This window comes from Yarrowia lipolytica, chromosome 1D, assembly GCF_001761485.1.
Source record: "Yarrowia lipolytica chromosome 1D, complete sequence".
NCBI classification, from domain to species: Eukaryota; Fungi; Ascomycota; class Dipodascomycetes; order Dipodascales; genus Yarrowia; species Yarrowia lipolytica.
This window is the reverse complement of record NC_090773.1, coordinates 1,805,998-1,830,966: the sequence shown is the minus strand read 5'-3', so window position 1 is coordinate 1,830,966 and position 24,969 is coordinate 1,805,998. Positions and strand designations below refer to the sequence as shown.

At 48.5% G+C, this 24,969-nt stretch overlaps 8 protein-coding genes and 1 non-coding gene across 9 annotated transcripts; 4 read left to right on the top strand and 5 right to left on the bottom strand.

Moving 5' to 3' along the window:
- Positions 1–1,200: 1,200 nt before the first annotated feature.
- YALI1_D18274g (uncharacterized protein) lies at positions 1,201–3,546 on the bottom strand (the record flags this gene model as incomplete). Its single annotated transcript, XM_502843.2, has 1 exon — positions 1,201–3,546. One exon carries the CDS (start codon positions 3,544–3,546, stop codon positions 1,201–1,203), a length of 2,346 nt encoding a protein of 781 aa, XP_502843.2.
- A 2,341-nt stretch (positions 3,547–5,887) lies between these two features.
- Positions 5,888–7,711, top strand: YALI1_D18251g (uncharacterized protein; the record flags this gene model as incomplete). The annotated part of the gene is made up of 1 exon (XM_502842.1): positions 5,888–7,711. One exon carries the CDS (start codon positions 5,888–5,890, stop codon positions 7,709–7,711), a length of 1,824 nt encoding a protein of 607 aa, XP_502842.1.
- Positions 7,712–7,852: 141 nt separating this feature from the next.
- Positions 7,853–11,152, bottom strand: YALI1_D18198g (uncharacterized protein; the record flags this gene model as incomplete). Its single annotated transcript, XM_502841.2, has 1 exon — positions 7,853–11,152. The coding sequence occupies one exon, from the start codon at positions 11,150–11,152 to the stop codon at positions 7,853–7,855; it is 3,300 nt and encodes a 1,099-aa protein (XP_502841.2).
- Positions 11,153–11,955: 803 nt separating this feature from the next.
- Positions 11,956–12,537, top strand: YALI1_D18190g (uncharacterized protein; the record flags this gene model as incomplete). The annotated part of the gene is made up of 1 exon (XM_502840.1): positions 11,956–12,537. One exon carries the CDS (start codon positions 11,956–11,958, stop codon positions 12,535–12,537), a length of 582 nt encoding a protein of 193 aa, XP_502840.1.
- A 418-nt stretch (positions 12,538–12,955) lies between these two features.
- YALI1_D18179r lies at positions 12,956–13,047 on the bottom strand. The gene has a single exon. It is a non-coding gene; the product is annotated as a tRNA-Ser (tRNA).
- A 1,189-nt stretch (positions 13,048–14,236) lies between these two features.
- On the top strand, positions 14,237–16,696 carry YALI1_D18167g (uncharacterized protein; the record flags this gene model as incomplete). Its single annotated transcript, XM_502839.2, has 1 exon — positions 14,237–16,696. One exon carries the CDS (start codon positions 14,237–14,239, stop codon positions 16,694–16,696), a length of 2,460 nt encoding a protein of 819 aa, XP_502839.2.
- A 254-nt stretch (positions 16,697–16,950) lies between these two features.
- On the bottom strand, positions 16,951–17,937 carry YALI1_D18130g (uncharacterized protein; the record flags this gene model as incomplete). Its single annotated transcript, XM_502838.3, has 1 exon — positions 16,951–17,937. The coding sequence occupies one exon, from the start codon at positions 17,935–17,937 to the stop codon at positions 16,951–16,953; it is 987 nt and encodes a 328-aa protein (XP_502838.1).
- A 1,408-nt stretch (positions 17,938–19,345) lies between these two features.
- Positions 19,346–19,643, top strand: YALI1_D18115g (uncharacterized protein; the record flags this gene model as incomplete). The annotated part of the gene is made up of 2 exons (XM_068282712.1): positions 19,346–19,404; positions 19,454–19,643. The coding sequence occupies 2 exons, from the start codon at positions 19,346–19,348 to the stop codon at positions 19,641–19,643; spliced, it is 249 nt and encodes an 82-aa protein (XP_068138813.1).
- Positions 19,644–20,039: 396 nt separating this feature from the next.
- YALI1_D18089g (uncharacterized protein) lies at positions 20,040–22,010 on the bottom strand (the record flags this gene model as incomplete). The annotated part of the gene is made up of 1 exon (XM_502837.3): positions 20,040–22,010. The coding sequence occupies one exon, from the start codon at positions 22,008–22,010 to the stop codon at positions 20,040–20,042; it is 1,971 nt and encodes a 656-aa protein (XP_502837.3).
- Positions 22,011–24,969: the final 2,959 nt, after the last annotated feature.

The window sequence follows — 24,969 nt, the reverse complement described above, 5'->3', positions numbered from 1 at the left end:
TTGGAATGTGATTTAACCACTACAAGTACATGTAATGTTGAATCGGTCAAAGATCGCAGAAACAAACAAATCGAATGCAATATGGACAAAAACAGCCTACAGAAACCGAATAAGTGTTCATATTTTCGATTAGATACCCGCCGGGCCAGATATGGGTGCTTGAAACCCCCAAATTTCAGGACTGCAGCTTTTTGTAAGCTGGAAAGGTGAATTGTATACGTGACTGTCACCACATGGGTGCGAGAACAGAGAAGCACATGAAACAAGGGTCATGTAGAAGTTCAATATAGGTTAGTACACACAACAGTGTCATATTTGAAAACTTTGGGCGATGAGTGGGGATCCTGACAATAGGGGATGACCTTCAATGACGAATAACACGATAAAAAGTGATTCATGGTACAGTAGTATAGTATGAACTCTCTTGGTGCGACTTGTCTGGTCGCTCATATGATATCCATACTCTACTACTGTAGGCTGAATATCAAATGCCAGGAACTGTGATACCACCACTACAGTACAGGGACCCACAGGTTCAGTTACAGTGGAACCGGCCGGAGATCCAGGAAAATCTTCAAGTGATGAGATATGCCTAAGGAATTCAGTCTTCTACAATGTGCAGAGTCAGACGACAATAATAATACGGTCAGGACGTTCAGAAACATTATGGACATTAGATATCGACGTTGAGGTGTGAAAGTCCATTCAAAGTGATAGAAAAAGCAATATAATCAGCGTTAGCTAGCTCTGCATTATTTATCCAATGAAGCTTCAGTACTGGGTGATGTCTTGTCTTCTTTTCCTGACCATACTGAAAGTCCAGTCTATGATAGAATCGCGAGAACCCGAAACACAACCCCAACCACTTCAAGTAGATACCCATAAGCTTGATAATATCGGTGATGTGCTGAAGAAACACTGGAACTATCATACGCTCTGTTTCGGTAATTAAGAAGCTCCAACCATCTGCATGTCACTCCTCAATGGCTTCTCACTGAATGTGGTAGTTGGAGATCAGGGTGATACTTGAAGATGATATATTCAAATAGACATATTCCTCGTGTTGAAGATTTCTTGTTTGATACTTTGGATTGTGACAGACATTTAATATCCTTCACCTGGTTTATCGCAAGGGATCTATGTTTACGAGTGTCATGAGATCTAACCATATGGTAAATAAATAAATGTTTATTACCGTAATTACATACCTATTCCGTCGCTTTGGCTAACATCGTCGTCGCTGTCATCGTCCAGCTGTGGGGAGTCGCTTGAGTCACTGATTTCTTCAGAAGATGATTCAAACTTTGGTCGCCGACGTGACCGTCCACGGGATGCAAGGGAGGTCACAGGACCAATACGTTTACGAGGCACCACCTTGGGTTGATTCTTGGGCACAGCCACAATCTCCACGAACTCATCCGAGTCCGATCCAGATGAACTGTCTGTGCCCGAGTCGGAAAATAAGGACACCCGGTTCTTCCCACGGTTGTGAAAAAGATCTGTGAAAGAATGAGGCTTTTTTCGCTCTGCTTTTTTCAAGCCAGAGTATTCCTTTTCTTCTGCTGAGATGTCCTCTGGGTCGGTCTCCTCGACTATTTCCTCGGCAGAATCATCCTCATCCTCATACTCATCAATTTCTTCATCCTCTTCCTCTTCAACGTTGTCTTCCTGAATGTACTTGATAGCACGTGTTCGTCCCGAGCGTCCTCTGGTTGGTTTTTTACCTCGAGCTCGCCCACTTTTCTGTTTGAGAGTGACACTTTCGTCTTCAAATCCCAACTCGTCCTCAGATGCTGATTCATCCACAGCAATCTGACGGGACTGGTGACCAGTCCTCCTGCCCACAGTCTCTTCCGCAGACTCTGCCTCGGCTTCGTCATCTCCTGAGGATTCCACATCTAACACGACTCTTGCACGGGTACGACGAGTTCTGGTAGTCACTTCCTGTTCTGCCGACCCCCCATCACCTATCTCCTCATCAGCCGACTCCTCGTTGAACTCATCAAAATCTGGCGGAATCTCTTTATAGTTGGGTCTTCCCGCAGACCGTCTACGAGACATGGTTCTGACCACTGGCGACTCGAAATCGTCATCGTCTTCACTTCTCTCCGTGTGTGAATTCTCGTCTTTATCGTCATCATCATCGTCATCCTCTGCCTCATCATCTTCCTCCTCCTCTATTGCTTGGTAAGGAGGAATAATCTTGAAGTTTTTGGGTAGCGGTTTCAGCTGAGTTTCCTCTTCAAAAGAGTCGTCAAGAGACAAGTTTGCAGAGGCCGAGACATCTGCCGAGTCCTGTCCTTCATTCTCCTGACCTGATACACCAGAAGCAACATGAACCTCCAGCTCCTCTTCATAATCGTCAACATCAGAGGGAAAATCTGAAAGCTCTGAATCGGATTCGGCAAGAAGAAGATTCTCCAGTTCACGTGACTCTTCAAGTGATAGGTTACCCAGCGATCCCTTATCATGTTTACCATTTCCCTCCACATCCGCCTCATCAAGGTCGATTACATCATTTATGGCGCTCCCGATCGAATCGTTTCCACGCGGCTTCTCTCCAGTTTGGTCGCCTGCGTCGCCATTTTTCTTCTTCTTGACAAGTCTGTCATCTTCCCCTTCGTCGTTACGCACCAAGGCCGAGCTCCGCTTCTGCCCACGAAATGTGCCAACATCACGTGACCCATTTCTGTGGCCCTGCTCTCTGTCCTTTCTGCTCACATACGCGTCCCAGAACTTTGCCATGATCTCATCTGTTTCAGAAACAACAGGGTCTTCAGCTCCTCCGTTTGCAGTACCATCGTTACCCCAGAAACCTACAGCAGGCTTCATGCCGTTGAAACCACCATATCCAAGCCCTCTGTCGAGATCGTTGAGCTTCTTGGTTAGTTCAGACTTGAGCTTACTCAGTTGATGATGAACAAGAGACACATGACCCAGCTCCTGTTCAACGTAGTCTCTCGACTGTCTGGCCCGCGCATGGTCGGGCCCAATGCCAAATTCTGACAGCTGCTTCTCAACCCGCGCTTTAATTTGCGCCTCGGAAAGCTCGGGGGTATCCTGAGACGCTGAAGTATCCCCAGATTTGCGTTTGACTCGTATTGGGCGTGCTGCAAGAATATCATCGTCGTCGTCGCTCGAAATCACGTGATTTTCCTCGCCATCTGGCGTCGCGGAGACTTTCGCGTGCCGCATCGATACGGCTGTGTTGGCATGCGATTCCTGGCTCTCGGTAACACCATCACTCAGAGTCTCATCCACGTGTGGCTCAATACCACGTTTATGCAGTCGGCTGACATAATCGGAGATGTCGAATCGCTGGCTCACGAGCTCTACCCTTTCTGATAAATCCCGTTTGGTTAATCCTCTCTGTAGCTCCGAAAACCTCGTGATCCAATCCTTCAAGCTGTGGTGAGGGAACTTGTTGGCGATCCAGGGAATGCAGTCGATTCTGTGGATGCTCTGGCCCGTGTTGAACAGTCCATAAGAGTAAAGCAGTAGCTCATCGTCTGACATGGTGAATTCGACGGGCGAATTCGTCGTCATTTTGTACCCTCGGTCGTGGTCGTGTTGGTGTCGGTGCCCATATTGGCGGAAGGTTTAAGTTGACAGGTAGGTTCAAGTCACGTGTTGGGAAGTCACGTGCAGTAGACGTGACGACGTGAAGAAAGCGGTGAGAGTCAAGGCATAGTCTCGTTTCAGGTTCTTCATGGTCTTCATGGGTGTTCTTGTTGAGTCCCCCCGCTAGAGGAACTATCTTGTTTCATTTACATCAGGCTAGTTAGACTTCTTCATTAGGCTGGTGGTGTATTGTTGGGAGAAGCTTGAATCTGACGTTTTTTTTAATGGAGTAGTTACGAAGCTAAACAAATACTGTTAAAAAGCTGAACCATGATTGTGTGATAAGAACAGTCGAAAACAGAAGCAAAATAACTGAGCAGAAAGAAATAGAAAGACATTAGCCGGACCAAAGGTAAGGGTTGAGCCGAGAAAGGAGTCCACAGGTGTTTCCTATGCCAAATGCTTCGTCAGGTCTGCACTTGGTGTCTCTAGAGTTGTGAGTCGTATTGTGCGAGTCGGTTAGTCGCATAAATCGTCACACTGATAAATAACAGCTATATATGAATATATCTCACGGTATTCACTTGGTAATTTCACCGACTGCACTGGGGTATCTCATCGACCAACCCTCAAGTCTGTTTCTGCAGTAGATGAAGACGATCGTTGCCTGATAGGCTACCCGAAACACAATCCTTGGAAGCTCTATACGTCTATATCCTACGTCAGTAGATGAACATAGTAGGCGTACCTGGAATAGCATATATTCCGATGTATAAATTCATCTCGCTCTATTCAATGTAGGGGAAATCACCCACAAGGTAGCAAAAACGGGGTCTAGCTGTAGGTACTTTAGTTACTGTATTGCAACCGGAGTCGCTGAAGTTCAATTCACCTAAAGGCTCATTCTTTCATTCTTTCATTCATACCTGATTCAGATTGTCAAGCGGTCTCCTTGACTTCACAGCTACGGTACTGTACTGTACTGAAACTACCTGAGCGCTAACATCAACTCAACTTGAGCTAACACCAATTGAACGAAGTATGGAACAATGAAGATAGAACATGAGATTAACAACGCGACAACCATTGTACCTTCACACGAAGCCATCTCGTCCTTCTTTCTCGTCCTTTTCCAGCTCACTATCGGTGCCTAAAATCCACGGAACGAAAATTCTCTGCACCTTCCGTTATCAGGCTTCAGAGTTGCACCCCGCTGAGACAGCAAGTTTCAGAGTGCGGCAAGGAGTAGAAACGCTCAATTGGCGCCCCCGGTCTAGACAATGTCACGTGATCAGTTTGCGTAAGCGTCATTTTGTCGCTTGTATTGTACACCACCTGAAACACCGTGAATCGCGTGTTTTTCTCATGTCTTAACAAACCTCTCTTGCTTTCTCCCCACAGTTCACCAACCCTGATTTCCAAGCCGCAGAAGTTTCAGTCTCCGCAAAAAAGTGGAAAAAAGAAAAAACAGACAAAAAAAAAACAGACAAACAAAAAAAACAGAAAAAATAGAAAAAACAGAAAAAAATAAAGGAAAAGGAAAATAAAAAAAAACACAAGTCGCAGAAGGACTAGAGAAGAATCCATTCATGATGCCGCTCAAATTTGGTGAATCGACCTCTTCTTCACGTGACCAAATCAAACAGTCACGTGCTCCGCCGATAGGGTCGCGCGACCAGAAATATTAGTACAATAAATATGTACAGTACATCCACCCCGTTTAGCGTTGCATGTACAAAATGTCGAAATGCACCAGTGGGATCGACTTCAAAGTAAGTAGGTTTCGGACTCCGCCGGGGAGGAAACCTGATGAAGTACGGTAATGGGGAAAGTATTGAGTGGTAAAATGTATAAAATGTGCCAGATGCAGACTCAGGTAATGTTGTATTTCTTTCAAAATTGAAAATCGGACCAAAAACGAACGTTCTATAACAGACACCAACAGCGCACGGCTCTGTCGTATATTTGCCACCATACATGGTTCGAACCTTGATGCAAGTGGCTTTTATCACGTACTGGAATATCAGGCCTTCCAGCTGTTCCATTAGGAAAATTACGGCACCAATCGATTTCTATGGGTTAGTTACATTAGATGGTCAACTAGAATTTGTCACAAAAGACAGCATCAAGTGGTTATAGGGAACCCGTATCTTATCGTGGTGGTGCATATATGGAACTCTATCATAATTGCTATACAAGATGGTGCTAAATACATAACCATGCCAGAATCCGAGCCCTGGTCTAAAGACCTCGAATCGACCTGACCAGTCTCGTTCTCTCAGTTCCACCAACCCCGCGGTCAACTCCAATTCTCCCCAGCCCACCTATGTCGTCCCCTATTCCGATTTTCCTGGCCCTGGGCATCCTATGTCTGGGAATGGGCATTTACGGCGTCATCGGACCAAACTTCTACATCACAGTCTTCTGTCGGATGGAATACCATGACCAGGTGACCATCTCTCCTCTTTCGCTGGACGAAAAGAACCCTCTGTGTCACACCTCGGCTATCCAAGAAAAGGTGTCGAGCTTCGAATCCATTGCCAACTTGATCCAGGGCATAGTCCAACTGAGTTTGGTGGCTCAATGGTGTTTTTTAAGTGACAAGCTAGGCAGAAAGCGAGTCATGGTGATCATAGGCTCACTGTTTCTTTCTTCGCTGGCCTTGACGCAAATCTTCAGAACTTATTGGTATATCTTCTCACCCAAATGGTTCATTCTAGCGTCGGTTCTTGATCATTCCGAAGTACTGGGCTCGCTCATCATTCTCTACTTCTCAGACGTCTGGGAACCCGAAACATATTCAATGTACGTTGCCTGGTTTACCGGCTGTTTCTTGCTCATTGGAGGTTCAGTGGGAAGCACGCTGGGAGCGTACTTGGCGGGCAAATGGAATCTCATCAAGGTGTCAAGCGTCACTTTGAGCCTCATTTTTATTTTCCTCTTCTTGCTAATCACCATTGTTAAGGACGATCGAACCATCAAGCTGTCTAACCAAGTCACCTGCACCGAACCCAACAGTCAAACGGCCGACGATACTATCACCAGTTTTGAAGCCATCGAAGGAGTCGCACCTCTGGGTGGATTTACCGAAGTCGAAAATAGAATCGAACACCGAGGTCTCAAGATCGACACCACTGTCAATGTGGTTGAAACCCCTAATTACACTCCATCTCCGAGTAGAAAGCAATCGCGTAACTACGGACATCTCTGTCGTAAACAGTCTTCAAACTCTCTCGACTCCCCAAGTCCATCACGTGACTATCCTTCACGTGGTACTACCATTCAAGTTTACGATGAATCATCTCCATTGGATCCTCAGACGCCCAGTTCTTCACGAGACTTGACTTATGATTCAATTGAGTCACCTACCACCCTCCCAGAGTCTCGGGGCTTCTCCAAGCCCAAATATACCCCGTCAATTCACTCTGTTCCCGATACCACACCTCCTCCACGATGGTATAATCTGTTTTTGTCCAAGATTAACATCCTGTCTCCTATCTTCACCATCTTCAGTCTTGTTCCCTCGCGTGACCATCGCAACCTTGTGTTATTCAGCATCATCAATTCTCTTGAGACTGCCGCTTCTTACAGCACCATTTACATCGTTGCCTTGTACGTCCAATATGTTTACGGATGGACACCTGCCGAGCTTGGTAACGTGGTGGCTTTCAGTTCAGCTCTCAAGTTTGTCATGGTGACTATTGTGACGCCTATTGTCATCAAGTGGCTCAATAATCGCATGACCAAGAACGACAAGAAGGTATACAAACACCCTCTTCCTGACATTCCCCTGATCCGCTTCTCCATGCTGTGTGGAGCCATTTACACAACATCTATCGCCCTTACACATTCTGGCACAGTCTTTATTATTCTTCAGGTGCTTTCTTCCGTTCGATCGGTCGCTATTCCGGCCCGTGCCACCTTTGTCATATCCCTAGCATCTCGGGAAAACACTGGCAAGCTTCTGGGGGCCGTAGAACTCATCAGCAAGCTGTTGCAGATTCCTGCGACTTCCCTGTTTCTCAAAATCTACTCAATGACAGTCGCTGTCTACCCAGCTACAGTTTTGTTGATTGTCGCAGCGGAGGAGTGGATCTGCCTGGGTCTAGCTGCAGCCTTGAGAAACTACGTGCTTGAAGAGGGTGTCTAGAGAGGACGCAGAAAGTATTTATCATAGAGTAATTTATTATTGAGCGCACTTCAGTTAAGACACTGCCTTGGTAATTCATTAATCCGTTATTCTATACATCTATTTGCTCTAGTCTTGTTAGCTGGTTTCGACTCTCTCACCTTATACAGCCCTTACATACAAGGGGTCTCGCTGCACATAGTACCGCTTGTCAGTCATATCCTGAACCATGGCGGTCCACTCGTACTCGCCAGGGCACACGAAAATCGCGCCCAGCGACACCTCGCGGGACTCGCCAACACCAATTTGAGTCAGCGGCTTCTGCAACACACCGTTGTACAGAACACGGCCTTCAATCGGATCTGGTGCTGAGTCGGCCGCAACATTTCTGATCTGCGGCAGGATTCTGAGTAGTGGGAAAATCGCGTGATCAGAGTGATTGGTAATAACAATCTGAAAGTCGACATTCTGATCACACGACACCTCATCCCATAGAGAGTCGGTGGCGATCGCCACACCATCAACCGTCACACTCATAGAAACACTCACATGCTGCATCTTGAGCACATTGAGCATGTTACGCGTAAGTCTGATACCTCTCAGTTCCACCTGGCCGTGACGGTCACCGTCAATTTCAGTCCACACTCCGCTTAGCTCAGAAAATAGTGTCTCTCTGTACCAGAAGGCAGAGATCATCTGCTCGGTCTGTTGAGCATCCATCTTGGAGTTATGCAACACCTGACGATTAGTCAAGTTCGGGATGGGCTTCAAGGTTTCATCGCGAGACAATGAGATTCGCTTCAGCGGCAAGATGAACCGTCTGACTCGTCCAGGTCCAATAACAAGAGTAGGATTGTTCTCCTTTGTCTTCAGCTCAATCTTGAGAGGGTGGATCCATGAGTTTCGCAGATCAATCACGATCAGACAATAGTCGGTCAGTGACTCAGAAATGTCCATATCGGGCAAAAACTCAAGCTTGCTCTTCTCCGTGAGTGGAATCACGTCATAAGAAACCAACTCAACAGAGGCGTTGACAGTTACCTTAATGGGGATCGACAGCTCTCTGTAAGGAGATCCACATCCGTACTGGGCCCTGACAATTGCATCAGTCATGCCTCGCTTTCCGTGGATCTGGAGAGCCAGAGTAAAGCTTTTGCTAGGGGGAATCACCACCTTGTCATCCTCCTGGAGCCACTTGAGGGGTCGGCGTTTTTCCAAAAAGTACTCCAGTTCGTAGATTTCCGACTCTGGCAAGTCGCGCGCCTCTGAGATGGCCTGTCGGAGAGGCTCGAACGTAGAATCGCTGAAGTTGACGTTCAGAGACGTGCACTCGACGAGAGAGGAAATGTTGTGGAGTGTGATGTTACACTCCAGAGTCTGACCTTCCAGCAATAGCAGCCACCCATCTGTGAGACTCAGATCTGTAACACTCAAAACAGGTTGAGGAGGAATCAAAGTGAACGAACTACCACTTTCGCTGATCTCGTACTCCTGGTTGGCTGAGCAGCCAAGCACAGAAGCTCGAACAGACGTGAGCTTGCAAGTGATGATCTCGTCGGTCTTCTCCTTTGCAACGACAGGGGACACAAGAATGAGCTCTGACACAGAATTGGGAGCTAAGACGATGTTGGTCAGAGGGCGCGAGAGGGTGACCATATCACTAAGCAAGAACAGCTCTGAGATGTGTACCTGGAACAAGTAGGGATTCTGCAGACGAATCACGAACTCACACTCCTCGTTGTTAACGAGGGGGGAAACTGTAGCCGAGGTGGTGGAGTAAGAAAAGGGAGTGTATAGGATGCCCTTCTCTTCTGTAGAACCACTGGTAAGCCGCTCATCACGACCAAATTTGACAGGAGGATAGAGCATGTGACCAATAGATGCGGACCGCACCAAGTTCAAGTCCCAGTAGTCGACATGTATCTTGGAAATATCATGCGCCTTCTTAACAGCCAAATACGCCTGCATCTGATCGTGCCGATGGAGAGTGTCCGCAGTAGTACTGAGCAACAGACTGTTGTATCGAGCAACACCCTCCCAGTCAGGAAGGGTGGCGCATGTCTGTGCACAGAGCTGCAAGACACGAGTTCTAAGCTCGTTCCATCCTTGCCCCGATGGAGACAGCTTCTTGTTACCGTAATTGCACACTAGAGAGTCCAAAAACGAAATCGCCGAGGTAATTGATTCGGTGGAGTCGTTTCGCAGTTTGGGGAGCACCTGCTCAACCATCTGGTAGACAATGAATGATCGCTTACGACCCATTCCAACCTGCTCATAGGAATCTGCCAATGAACCCAGCAGTTTGAATTGATCTGAAACGCCCAAATTCGAGAGATTTGTGGAATAAAGTCGGTTTCCCCATGTTCCAACTGCAATGGGGGGAATTAGGCCATCATGGGTTTTGGTCTGGTCCACAAGATACCGAATGAATCGTATAATGGTCTCACAGTAGACAACTTGGGGGACGGCATCATCCTGCGACGACTGAGAAAGCGAGTAGAAATGCAAAACCTGCTCAGTAATCGAAGGCATTATCTCAACGAGAGGCGGGGTCCCCCGTTTGAAACTGCTTTTTACCATTTCAACAATGTCAGATGGAATAGAGAAAGATTCTCCTGCGGAGTCAAGCTGGGTCATTGAAATGGCGGCGCCTTCAGTGGCAGAGCCAAGCCATAGATAGTCGCCAGCAGATTTCAAGATGTGGATGGAATCCGTGAACTCCTTCAGAGCACGTGCGGGCTGCCCCGCCAACAAAAACAGATGTCCTCGCAGCTTCGCATGCCGTCCCTTGTTAACAACCTCCGGGTTTACAGACTTGGTCTTTGTATGGGACACTTGACCAGGTCGTTCATCCTTCAGAGTGAAATCTTGAGTCAATGAGACACTTCTTCGGTCACTGGAATGTCCCTTTACCTTGACGGCCTCACTCAGAGTTCCCAGCTTGAAATTGGGACTCTTCAATCCAACAGGCAAGTACGACATCTCCAACGTGGCAAGCTGCTGTAAAACATTGCCTCCAATTTCCTCCAGAATGTCACTCAATGTATCTGTCGCAGTGGTCACAATCTTATCCTCTGTGGAATCCTCCAATCCTCCATCTGTGTTCAGACTGATGATTCTGTACACCAGCGCATTAGGGTGGGCTTTTCGCAGCGCCTGAAGACTGTCAGCAGAAACTCCACTGAGACTGTTGGTAACTGCAACCACCACCAGCGTTCGCTTCCATATCTCCAGATCGTCGAAATGGCGCTTGAGCAGATCCTCCTGGCGCGTCACGTGATACTCAAACCGCAGCAGCGAGTCGGCGCTGTAAAAGGTTGGCGTTTCGGGCCGCCGCGGCTTCACGTGGCCCACAGACTTGAGCTGGGTCACGTGACTGTGGAACTCGTCCAGCGTGCAGTTTAACGGTACTACTGACGTCCGGATATGCGTTGGCGACGAGTAGGCGTACGTCATGCTCATTTGTTAAGGAGTAGGGGAGTGTGATTCGTGTCGAGATGTAGTTGGTATGATTAGGGTTTCGGTACTGTACATACTGTAGGGAGGTTGTGCAGGATGCAAAATGGAGAACGTGTTTGTGGATAGATTTATAAGGGAATTTGAATGTGTGGCGGTTTCTTCTTGTTATAACAGATGATGAAAGTAGATTTTTCGATTTTGGTACTATTCTGAGTCATAGTGCTTGTGTTGGGGTAGATTACATGATCGTCGGGTGTAAGTGTGATGATCCTGGGTGATACGAAAGTGTTAGAGATGGGTTGACTTGATAAAAGGAACCAAGGTAAGTATTTTATGAGTATAGATCAGCTTTTTCCCCCGTATCATGATTCTAGTAGTTCCTCAAGTGGAGGGAACATATACTAGTATTAGTTAACTACATTAGTTGAGGATTTGTTGAAGAATGGTGCTGATGGCAACGTGGGTTCGATTCCCATCAATGTTTGCAAACAGGCCTTTTCTTTTGGTTATGTAATCATGCATAGTGAAACTTTCGTTTGGTATGTTGAAATAACTTGTGTTCGCGATCACTAAACGCCACTGACCAACCTACGCCGCCCGTGACGAGCCTGTTAAACACCACGACTCTCTGTCCTTACATTTTCGGTGTTGTCATCCACCCACACACTTCACAAACGCACTTGCACACAGCTTCATCTAACTAGACGCCCTCAGATAGTGTCACCACGCGCCGACACCACCACAAGACCGCACAACCATCACATCATCACAACCACAGCTCGACTGCTCGTTTGTTTGCGATCAAAATGAAGTTTGAAACGCCCTCTCGATTCAAGTTCACGCCATATCTCGAACGAGAGTACCAATTCGGCCTAGACCCCAACCGGCCATTATGTCGAGGGTTCCTTCAGTTTGACGGATGTCCTCGAGGCAACTCTTGTCCTGACAAGCATCTGGCTCCCACATTTCTCAACAAGATTGTGTGCAAACATTGGCTACGAGGCCTGTGCAAGAAGGGCCTCAACTGCGAGTTTTTGCACGAGTACAATCTCCAAAAGATGCCCGAGTGCCAGTTCTATGTCAAGAACGGCTTTTGCACACAGTCACCAGACTGCCAGTACCTTCACATTGATCCCGCTTCCAAGATCCCCGTGTGCTTCAACTACGAAAAGGGCTTCTGTAAGATGGGACCCGAGTGCTCAAGAAAACACATCAGACGCATGCCCTGCGAGCTGTACATGACGGGCTTCTGTCCAAAGGGACGGGTATGCGAGTTTGCACATCCCAAGTTTGTCGGCATCTACGACTACATGATCATCAAGCCCAATCCCAAGGACAAGGCCAAGGACGAGACCAAACAGGAGACCAAGGAGGAAGCATTACAATAAGATCGAAACTCAACTCAAGTCCATAAACATATATACAAACAATAGCATATTTATCACAATAAGAGACGTAGTGTAGGCGTGTTCAAGCTGTAGACGTGCTCATGCTGAATACTGAGCTGGCACGCAAGGTAAACGGGGTAGAGCAGTGTTCGAATGCCCTAACATGCCACGCAGGTCCAATATCAATGACAGATGGGGATATTCCATTATATATAATCGCATTTTTCGTGATCATCACTTTGAAGGTGCAGAAGACAATCCTTGAGGGCGCAGAGACAATTCTTGAGGTGCAGAAGACAATCCTTCACCATGTTCAATGGCGAATCTGACTGTCATGAGCCCAACCAATTGACACGAAAAGAAATGATGCCGGTTTGTCTTGATCCATAAAAAAAGAATCGTCTGTTATCCAACAGCTCGACAACTGCAGGATTCGAACCTGCGCGGGCAAAGCCCAACAGATAGTACGATGGTTCGAATCTGTCCCGTTAACCACTCCGGCAAGTTGCCTTGTTTCATTTCAACTGCGTTGCCATGGTTTTGATCCGAAAAAACGCGGAAAAAAACAACAAAACAACTTCGTCGCTCATTCCTCTGAGGCGGATGTGCGGAGAGGAATGAGTGCCGAGGTTGTTTTTTACTCTAGGAGCATTATTACGATGGCTGGTACATATGACGTACTCGTGAGGTCTGCTCACGCTAAACATACACGCTGACGTCTCTGATCAATGATGAATTATGGAAAGAAAAAAAAAAAACAAAAAAAAAAAAACATAAACAACCAAACCTTCTTTCAACTCCCCGATGGCTCAAAGACTCAAACACGACACACACGAATCATACTCACGATCCCTATCCGAATTACATCTTCTACGATCTTTATGAGAACAAACTGAACCAACCTCGAGTCTGGATAAGACATGGAACGATTGATATGATTTCTTGATCTGTTAGCCATGATTCACTACCACAAGACCACAACAAGGACTTGAACTAGACGAAACGTCGACGAACCAAATGACAAGCAAGCAAGTCTTCGTCTATGTTCAATCTCGAGTTAGTCATGTGTCTCGTATACTCTTCTCTTGTCGTGGACTCTACTGTACTCACACGAAGGGGTCTCATACAACAGCCAGCAAGTCAAATGTCTCAAGTACAAGAGTCTCAGAGTGCTTTACACACGCTATGCTGACTCTACATCCGATCTTGGTCAGTTCATTGGAGCAGTTCTGAATCGCCCAAGGCACCACTTCAAAGTCCTGAGCAACCAAAACCAGAGCCAAAGAGTCATCTTTCAAGCTCCACAGCTCATTCTAGCTCTTCTACCTCCTTTTTACCCGCTTCGATCACCTGAGAACGCAACAATGATCACACCAGCGTCGAATTGAGTCATCACTGCATATCCCCTATGATGGCAACGCCGTTTGAAACAAGGTCAAATAGACTCCAAAAGAAGCAGAAATTGTACCATATCATCAATGGGTCCTCAAATCTGTACTGTGCAAAAATCACGTCTCTAGCTGGTATAATCGCTCCGTTGGCTCCCCTGTATTGTCCGCCGGTTGTGTCATATCAGAGTTATGCTTTGGCCTAAGATCAAGGTTAGGGGTATGCACGCCACCAGAAAATATATATACTGTACATGTATATATTCAGGGACATCTGCATCCCAGTCCAGTCCAATCACTAGACAGAAAAAATGACAGTGAAACTTCCGTTTTCGAAAATTGACTCGGAAGAATTTGCCGAGGCCGTTCAGCTCGAGCTCCTGGACCGACTCGAAGCTGCCTCCCAACAGACCGGCAAGGGCAAGGCCCGAAAGCGAAATTATGTGATCTGGTCCAACAGTGGAAAGATGGAGGCGGATGAACAGGGACGAGAAATCACAGGATGGAAATTCAACGAGTGGGACTATGGTAAACCCAAGATTGTCCTCGCCTCCCAATCACGTGGGCTGTTCACCCGAGACAACAAGATTGTGGTGAGAGGATACGATAAGTTCTTCAACATTGGAGAGGTGGCTACCACAAAGTGGGACTGGATCGAGAGCAACGTGCGGGGTCCCTTTGAAGTGACACAGAAGGAAAACGGCTGCATTTTGTTCTTCTCTGGTCTTGAAGACGGTACCCTGTTAGTGTGCAGTAAGCATTCTACGGGGCCGGTGAACACAGGCGACAAATCCGAGTCACCAGAAGTCGAGCCCCTTGACCAGGCTTCTTCTCAGGATCTCTCCGAAGTGAACATGTCGTCGGCTAGTCGGGACAAGGGAGGCAGTCGAAGTCATTCGTTTGCTGGTCTCTTGCACCTCAAGCGCCATCTCAAGGCAAAGGATCTCACCCTGAGAGACCTGGCCCTTACACTGCACGAGCTTAACGCTACTGCCGTTGCGGAACTCTGTGATGATGAATTCGAAGAGCATGTCCTTGCTTATTCTGCGGAGGAGGCCGGAATCTACCTCCACGGTCTCAATCTCAACACCCCCACCTTCAGCACCTACCCCAGTTCCCGAGTTCGGGAGTTTGCCGAGACATTTGGCTTGCGCCATGTCAAGACGCTCGATTTCGAGTCAATCTCTGATCTCAAGAAATTCCTGACTCTTTGCGACGAGACTGGGCAGTACGAGTCGAAGGATATTGAGGGCTTTGTAGTTAGAGGAAAGACTGGCAACTCTTCCTCAGACTTCTTCTTCAAGTACAAGTTTGACGAGCCTTACTTGATGTACAGAGGATGGCGTGAAGTGACTCGAAAGCTGATTAACAAGGGACGGGCAGAGGTCCACGTTACCAAGCATGTTCACATCACCAACCAGTATTTGGATTTTGTGGAGCCCATTCTAGCTGCTGACAAGGCCCGTGCTGATAAGTTCCTGGATGGCCACGGTATCATTGGTCTTCGAGACGAATTTCTGCACCATCTTGGCAAGTCTGGAAAGGAGTTGTCTCTACAAGAGGACCTTGGGAATTTGACTCTACATGACCAGGTCCAACACATTGTCATTCTCCCCATTGCAACCATTGGATGTGGCAAGACCACCGTTTCTTTGGCTCTACACAGTCTGTTTGGATGGCATCATATCCAGAGTGACAATATTAAGGGTACGGGAGTGGGTCGAAAGATGGTTCAGGAGTGCTGCAGAATCATCAGAGACGGGGATAAGGAGAAGAAGAGTCAGGTCATCATTCTTGATCGCAACAATAGCAACCTGATTGAACGAAAGCAGTTGTTTGACGAGTTTGACAGGCTGAAATGCAACCCCATCTTTGTTTGCATGTCGTTTGTGGACGGAGATGACCAGGTTAGAGAAAAGCTGGCACGAGACCGGGTTCTTAAGCGAGGCGAGAACCATCAGTCCATCAAAGTAGAGACCATGGGCATGACACGAGTCGATCAAATCATGCGGGATCGATGCAAGAAGATGCAGGGTGTCAATAAAGCCAAGGAGCCCGATTCCAGGTTTGATCTGGTGATTGAGTGCGCAGTTGCTGCCAATGTCACGTGGCAGAACCTCGAGACTGTGGCTAAAGAGATGAGCAAGGAGTACGAGTGGACTGTTCCCAAGCTTCCATCTCGAGAGGAGTATGAGGCGGCATTTGCTGCTGCTCTGAACTACGCCCCTACGGTTAGTAATTTGAAGAAGCCTCAGAAACTGAAGCCCCAGTACGTGGCAGTGGCTGTTTGTGGTGTGAATGAGGTGCTTAGCAAGCTTGGCTCGCCCTTCCTTGCTCAGTTGACACGTGATGGCCGTGTTCAGGAGGAGTTTCACGTGACCTTGGCGCACGTGGCTGAGAAGAAGAACAACAACTACCACAAGCTGTTGTCTGAGTATGTTGCCAAGTTGCTACCCCATCTCGAATCGGGCGTGAATCCAATTGAGAAGGTGAAGTTCCAAATTCATGTACCACGGGCCATTTGGAACGGACGAGTGTTTGCACTTGAAGTTGACAGTGTTCAGGGGCCTCAGGACGAGACTCTGTTGGCGAGTATCGACCATACCTCGCTCGACAAGTTTTTGCATGTCACCATTGGTACGGCGGAGGAGGCCATTCGTCCTATGGAAAGTGGTCCTATGGTTCAGAAGTGGGTGGAAGGAGAGCGAGAGGGTATGGAGGCCGTCGACTTGGATGTCACGCTGCATGGACATCTCAGTGCCTTCGTTTAGATAGCTAGGAAATGCATTTATTACATGGATTTATTGGATGTACGAATGTACAGTATGTACAATTACGGGAATAGTCGAATGGATCCGACGCTCAATTAGATAACTGGATTTGTCTGGTGAGCTCAATAGCTCATTCTTGGTACAGTTCATATTTAAACATTCATTACTAACTTCAGTGCGACGCACTCATGAAGCTGCTATATACACAACTGGTACTATCTTGAAACCAGTGGCGCAAGTGACTCGCTTTTCACTTACTCAATCTTGCCCTTGTGGACCACAAAAGCCTCGAGAACAGCAATGGCAGCGTACAATCTGTTCTCAGCCTCGGGGAAAACCAGAGATCGGTCCGAGTAGAAGACCTGATCGGAAACCTCCTCGGGGTGTCGGGGAAGGCAATGCATGAACTTCCAGGTGGGCTTGGCGAGCTTTCCAAGCTCCTCAGTGACCTGGTAGCCAGCAAACTGTTGCATCTTGAGCTGCTTTTCGCTCTCCTGGCCCATGGAGATCCAGGTGTCGGTGACAATGACATCGGAGTCCTTTACTGCCTCCTTGGGGTCGGTAGTGGTGGTGAAGGTGGCTCCGGACTCCTTGGCGGCATCATTGCAGATCTGGATAATGTCTTCGGAAACGGGGTACTCTTTGGGGGTGGCGGCGGTGACGGAAATGCCGGACTTGAGAGCGGCAATTGCCAGGTCGTGCAGCACGTTGTTTGCGTCTCCAACCCAGGCGAGCTTGAGGTTCTTGGCGTCTCCAAAGGTCTCCTTGATGGTGATCATGTCGGTGATGGCCTGCAGGGGGTGGTACTTTTCGCAGAGGGCGTTGATGACGGGCACGGAGGAGGCTGCCGACAGATCGAGAATCTCCTGGTGGGCTCCCACTCGGGCAACGATACACGAGGTCATGGAAGACACGACTCGGGCGGTGTCATAAGTGGACTCGTTGACGCCCAGCTGGATGTCGTCCTTACCCAGAAACATGGGCTGGCCTCCCAGAAACGCCACGGCTCCCTCGGTGGACACTCGGGTTCGGGTCGATCGTTTCGAGAAGATGAGAGGCACCGTCTTGCCCTTGAGCAGATCGGACAGCTTATCGGTCTCGGTCTTGTTCTCCTGCTTGATCCACTTCTTGAGAACCAGACCTCGGTCGACCAGCTTAGTCAGCTCTTTGGGGGACAGGTCGCCGATGGAGATGAGGTGTCGGGGGGTCATTTTGGTCAGCGTCGAGAACGGTCGAATCATTTCGGTCTTCTTTTTTGTGCGCAAACGACTTTACTTATCTTGGTCGCCAAGGACAGAAGAGCTAAAGGTGGTTTGACTTCCTGCACACTGACGAGGTGAGTCAGTCATCATCGTACATCGTGGTCTTCAAAAAAGTTGTAGACCTTACTTGGTTGCTTGTCTAACCATGAGTCACTCGAAGAAACGGCCAAACCAAAACCGAAAAAAGACAATCTGAAGCAAAATAAATGCAAATATCTCCACCCTACACACCCCATTGACTCATTTATGGGACCCTAACTTTGCGGCTAACTCGGAAGCCAGGGTTAGGGACAAGCAGGGCAAGTGAAGGAACCAACATCTCGGAGTAGGGACAAGTACAATCGAGTACAGTACAATCGAGTACGTACAAATACAATCATCTAGACACAGTAGCACTCCATTCAGATTGTCAAATTCACCGCTCTATTTCGACCCAACTACCCCCAAAAATCTGCCCTTGATCTGCGGCGAAATTTCACCTATACCCCCGGATTTTTCAAAACAAACTTCTCCGTGCAGACGTACTTGTTCATGGATGAGTAATAAAACCTACCGACAAAAAGAAATCTCGAAACAACAGGTACATATCCGCGATTTCTATGTTCCTTTTTAGTCACGGGAAGAAAAAATGAGTGATTTCGTAAGCCTCAATATAGCCCATCAACCACAGTACAAGCACACGATACGTTCTGCTCCAACCCCCTCTTGCTCCAAGTACTGTAGGTTCGTGGGGTTAAACTATACATTAGCCTCGGTAAAGTCGACCAAACAGAACAGTCATGGAAAGAGATGACCAAACGTGAAGTTACAAGTCGTCGTATTGACACGGGCTTTGGTTTTCTTCGTAAAATGGGGAGGAGGGGTCACGTGACGGGACTTTTTTGGCGGCATTTTGAAAAAAAGAAAGACAGATGTTGCTTGTGCTCGTGCTCGTGCTCGTGCTCGTGCTCGTGCTCGTACAGTATGTACTCACGGGCCGTCCACGTGATTTTGCTGAACCTGATCCATACATCATGTTCGCGACGAGAAGTAGTGCACGTGACCCGATCTGGCTCTCACGTGACTTGCCACCCATAACCGGCCGGATCGACACCTTCCGACGGTCCGAACATCCGCTGAAGCAGCATGTGTACTGCAGGGGACGGCGGTAGGAGGACCTTTTTTTTGGTTTTTGGGCAAGGTCACGTGATCGTCATCTGGGAGAGAAAATTTACGCGCGTGACTAACAAGTACTGTAGCTTGTTAACGGGTCTGGTCATCATGTCACTTTCACTTGTGGCTGGGTTTTTGACGTTGTCAGGGTCCAGTCTTGAGTGACTTTTTGGAAGTCCTTTGATGGAGAATATTTCGCTTCAATCGGGCTAAACCGTCATAAAGCCTCTGTCGAATGAACCAAACGACCCTTGTGCGAAAAACTCTGCTGCACATTCCTCCTCTGGCGGGCATGTCCGACTATTGATGGTTTCATTTTGGAGCTACTGTGTGTGACTGACAGGCGCGCACAGAGCGGACTTGGACCAGAGTCCATTTCCGGGACTGCCCGGGAGCTGATTGGCTGTCAAGACCAACTTGCCTGGAGGCCGTTTCTTGGCGTGAAGAGCCTTAGGGGGACGAGAGGTGTAGCCGCGGAGCTAGCCGCAAACAAGGAGTTGCCATTGCTGATGGCAGGCTACCTACAGTTGTAGTTGAGAGCTGGTTAGTACTGTCCGAAACGCGAATGACGTGTGACGTTTGAAGCGATATGTTGGTGGTCCTGTCCGGATCACTGATGTTCTACCTCAGGTCACTGTTCACGAACCAGAGAGTAGAATATCTCTTAAAAATCTCTTGTTTTTTGGACAACCTGAAACCACCTTCTTGAAAATTATACAACTAGTTCAGCTAACCGCGGCTAAGCGCGTTCAACTTGTACTACCACCAACTAGTACGGGCGGTAGTTGTTGTAGCTCGCGCCCAGAGCTGATAATATTGGAAAAGTACATTACTTTGTAGCGTTACATATGGAAGAATTCAAATCGGATCTATTAAATACTCAAATTGGAGGCTTGTCACAGGAGAGGCCCTCGCAGAGGGGGCGGCCTCTACAGGTAGAATCGCTCCTGGTTTCCGGGATTCAGAGGAAACACCTCCTGCTCGGCAAACGGAAGAGGGGGCACAATGTTGGCCACGTCCAGGATGGGGAAGGGCATGTCTGTCTTGACGTCGTACGTGTAGAACTCCTGCTGGGGGCTGAGACTCAGATTCGACACGGGAGAGGCAGGGACAGAGTGGTTAGTAAGCAGTAGGGGTGGTGAGAGGCCTTTGTTCACCATCTCCTGGTTAAAGTCGTCACAGATCTGGGTCACGTCGAAATCAAAAGAAAACATGCTGTTCTCGTCCTTGCGGAACCGCAGGCACCAGTTGATGGCGTCAATAACTTGGGGGTCCAGAGTCTGTTGATGTCGCAGATGGCTCAGAAGTACCTGAACAATGTTGAAGACAATGAACGAGGTGATCCGTGGCGAGTAGTTGAGCGCGTTGACTTGTCTGAGAAGCTGGTATGACTGACACGCAAGCTTGTACTTGTTTTGTTGAAGCTCTTGAACGGGCCTGTTGTTGGCAAGACAAGTCTTGATCGCCCTTCGAACCAGACAGGTGTCTACGGCCTTCACCAAAAGTCGGCAGTACATGACGTTTGGACTCTGGTGGTCCAGATCGGCAAGCTTCGCCTCGGCCACCGCAAAGCAGTGCTTGAAGGACTGGTAGCAGGCCCACCAGATGTCGAAATGTGAATTGGAAGAAGGGTTGCTGGAGCCATAGACCTTGGAGGCACGGGCGCTGATTTGCAGCATGATGAGCTTGTCGGGCATGTCGAAAATACGTCCACAGACAATCACCCAAATGAGGGTGAAGCAGTAGACGTCGTCGATGAAATGATGCATACCAAACATTTCATGGTCCTCGATACAGGTGGTAAAATCAAATGCCGGCTCGCTATACTCTTTGAGAAAGGAGTCTGTGGATACCGGGAACTTGGTGGTCACTTGCTCAATGGCAAACACCTTGGGCCAGGATGTGGCTATGATCTGGTATCTGTCGATTGAGAAGACGGCCCAGAAAACACGTCGCGGCTCGGACAAGTCTGTGAGCGTGCTGGGGTCACTGTCTAGAAGATGCAGACGCATGGCCACGGCCGTTCGAGTGGCCTTTCCAGCCGTGGTCCATGACTCGCGGTATTTGCTCTTGTGGTGTTCATACAGCCAGATGGCCACCAAAGCCTGAAGATACGGAATATCTGGGGGAGTGTGAGGTTGTGACTCGACCTGGGCCAGGTGCGACAGGGCTCGGCTGTAAGTCTCCGTCTCCAGATGAGCAAACTGTGGCGTCACGGTGGCCAACAGGGCCAGTGCATATTTGAGATGGTATTGGGCGTTTCCGGGCTTGAGGAGCTGTCGATATGTACCTGGCGACACGAACACAAACGTGGGGTCGATATTTTGCGGCTTGGTCTCAAACATCTGCTCAAAGACAAGGTCGCTGAAGTGCTCCTCTGGGGTGACCGGTGGCGGTGTTCGGCTGGAGTAGACAGGCTGTTGAATGGGCGAAATCTCTTGCAGACGCTTGACTAGGGCCAAGACTTGGTCGTGCGACAGCTGGGACGGGTCGAACGAGGCCATGTCGACGCTTTTGGACTCGAGCACGTCGAGGCGGCTCTCAATCTGCTTGAGAAAGCCCTTTCGCGGGCCACTTTTGAGCACCACGGTCGAGTAGACGCAGTCTCGCTGTAATCGGGTGCAGTGTTCGCAGGGACTGTTGCCATCGCATTTCAACTTGCGTTGACGACACGACGAACAGGCTATATGTTTTTGTGAACAGCTCTGGGGGGGTTCTTTGGGCATGTGTAGGGGAAATGGAAAGAGAGAAGATGGAAAGGGGTGGGACAAGAGGGGTGTGGAAAAAGGAGGTTGTCGAGGCGATTTGGGGTCGAGAAGAGCGCCAGAGGTTCGAAATTGGAGAGTGAGAGTGCTGCTGTCAGGTTGCGTGTTTTCCGTGCTAGAAGGCTCACTAATCATGTCTCTAAAACAGGCCCCTCCACACTAACCACTATATATAAAAGTACACCATCGAGATTATGCACCTCTTTGTTTGCGCTGTCAAACGAAATGAAATATCAGAAATCCACATTTTTTCGATATCGACTTTTCAGGCTTTCAGGCCAAACTCCACAGCAGAGGTGCGTTTTTGTCTTTTCTCTGCCTGGAAGCGGCTCTCCGATCCCGGCCCAGAACACCACACAGCGCCCTGAATGGAAAATAAAGACCATCGTTAGACTCGCGACAACAAGCTCCATCTAGCGATGGCACACTCTGCGCAGTTGGAGCTCGGAAAGCCCCTCTGGCGGCCCACTCAACCCGCAAAGGTCCTGGGTGCATCTCCAACCGAACAAGCGAGAGAGGTGGGCTCCCCTCTCGCCTAAAATCACTTGTGACGTGTGTTTTTGTGTAGTCAACAGTTTGACAGATCCTTTGTTGTATGCACAGATCCCAAACGGGAAGTATGCATTGCGTCGCATATGCATTGTTTTTAATCAAATTGAACCCAAATTGGCGAAACCTATAATTCCTTCCAGAAGTCGTGGAACTTCTTGTTGAGATGCGTGGAGCTTGTGTAAGCGAGACGGGGTCTTCCCGGACGCTTAGACTCAAGTCCTGGGTTCTTGCAGGGTACTTTTAAGACCCGGTTAAGCGTTTTCAATGCCAAACCCTGCTGATAAACACACCCTTCCATACTCGTACTCGACCGTTATACATCTACGCTGGTAGACAGATCCAAGACACCCAAGACACCTTTCATACGCCCTGACACTTGGTGATATACGTGGGGAATGCATTGCTGCTGTCTCCACAGCCTGTTCGGAAAAAGTGCACTTGGAGATTCTCTCTTTTGACTTTTCAGGTGGTCGACATGTGTCGGTGTTTGTTAAAAGGGCTGCAAACGGTGTTGGACAAGCTCCACCGCCTTCTTGCCCAGGGAGGCGTTGTTCTGGAACGGCTTTTGCGGCGGCGGTGGCGGCTAAGTCTTGGAATCAATGTACAGCACAATACTGTCTGAGAGCGTTGACGTGACGTTGACGTACCCGTCACTAACCGACAGATGAGCGTAGAGCCACGAAAAGTGCCCCGAATTGAAAATAGATTTGACGGTTACAATTGTCTCCATGTGGACTTTCTATCTTGGTAGTCAAGTCTCGAGGTTGATTGTCTCAGCAGCTGGTTTTTGCAAGACTCCAACATGAGGTTTAGGATTTTGGGTTTATGAAGCGATGTTGTTTTTTTTTTTTTTGGTTTTTTTTGGTTTTTTGTCCGCCCGAAAGAAGGAAGCGTTGTCAGCGGTGTCCCAGAGAAGAAGTCCAGCGACAGACAGCCGGTTTGTCTCAGGTTTCTCAGCGTTTGCTTCTTCTTTCTGGGGTTTTGGCTTTCTTGTTTTTCTGCTTGTCTTTCTCGCCTATATCTTTTTGCCATCGTGCTCGGTTGCAGGTTGCATCTCGTATTAGAGACAATGGAGAGGTGGTTGGGTGATGAGATGGGCCTGTCTTTGTTCGGTTCACTTTTTGCTAATGGCTGACTGACCTTTTTTTGGTCTGACTGACGTATGTCTGATAAGAGTAGCCAATGAGGAGAGGTGGTGATGGGCTGTGGTCGGAAAAGAGCATCTGGCCCGCAATCCCCTTTGGCTGTTGCTTTGTAGCTTGTTTTCGGCGGCGTAGAAGAGCTCGTGTGGGGTCTTCTCTTGAGACAGGATTTTCATTTCATCTTGTTCAAGCGAGACTTTCTCCAACTGTTGGCCTTAGTACCACTACTGTACACTGTACAATATTGAATTTCTTCTTGCCTTGTCCCTCCCAAATCCGCCTTCTTGACCCCCTTGTTCTCCACACAGCGCCCCGGAGCTAGGGCAAGTATAGGCGACGGGAAGCTGTGAACCTGGGCTATTCCATCGCAACGTCATGTAAGGTACACAGCAGGGTCCGTGGATCCCTGTCATTTATACGTGCCCGTATCCAGGATACGTGAGCAGCGTGTCTGGTGTCTGGTGTGTGTATATTGTGGCAAGTTGTTGAGAAAAGCTGTGCATCCAAAAAGAGAAACGTGTGGAGAGGGGTGTGTCAATCGCATTGCGAACACAGCTCGTATCTCGAGTATCTGTCTGCTTATAGACTAGGGCGACTAGCAAAGGGCGCTAATGTCCGCTGAGCATGACGCGGCCAGACACGGAGCGAGCTGTAGGTGAAGGGTGTACCATGGTTCATTCACCACCCGATACTGACCGAACAAGAAACGCTAAAAGTTGCTGACCAAAGACTTGCGGTTAGGTGAGTACAAGTTGAAATACCGTGGTGGTCGTCAAAGACTGTGTTATTGATTAGTGATGAGCAAGTCCGTCCAAGATGTAGCTGTTTGGCTGTCTTGTGGAGTTCAATGGGCCAAGCTACGGAACAGTGTGCTGTAGGACAGTGTGTGGTTGTATCGAACCAGGTTTGTCCTCACCCCTCCCCTCCCCTACCAGTCCTACCAAGTTATCAGACACAGGACTGTTATTCAGGCATCTGACAGGATATGGTGCATTGCTCAAAAGCAACAAAGTGTCATGTTGAGTGGCGTAGATACGGCCGTCAGCAAGTTTGGAGACAATACAAACGCCGCTGCTCGTGCCGCCGCCGCTGCTTGTACCTCTAGGGTATGTACAAGAGCTCATGGGCCCTCACCACGCCGGAGATTCGAGAAACTGGGTTTTCGCCTCCATGAGCCTCCTGGCAACAAGGTGTGTGGGCGCAAGCTCAGACAAACAACACGTGTGCAAGGCTGTCATGCAAAGGCAGCCACTCGGAGATTTGACGATAGACAGGCAGTATGGCGATTAAGAAGGAGCTCGACAAAGGCTACAAGTCGCCATCTTGCAGACTCACTTTAGGTGTGTTTTTTGAGTGCTTTTTAGTCTGGAAAAAGACTTGTCAATCAGGGTCCACCATTA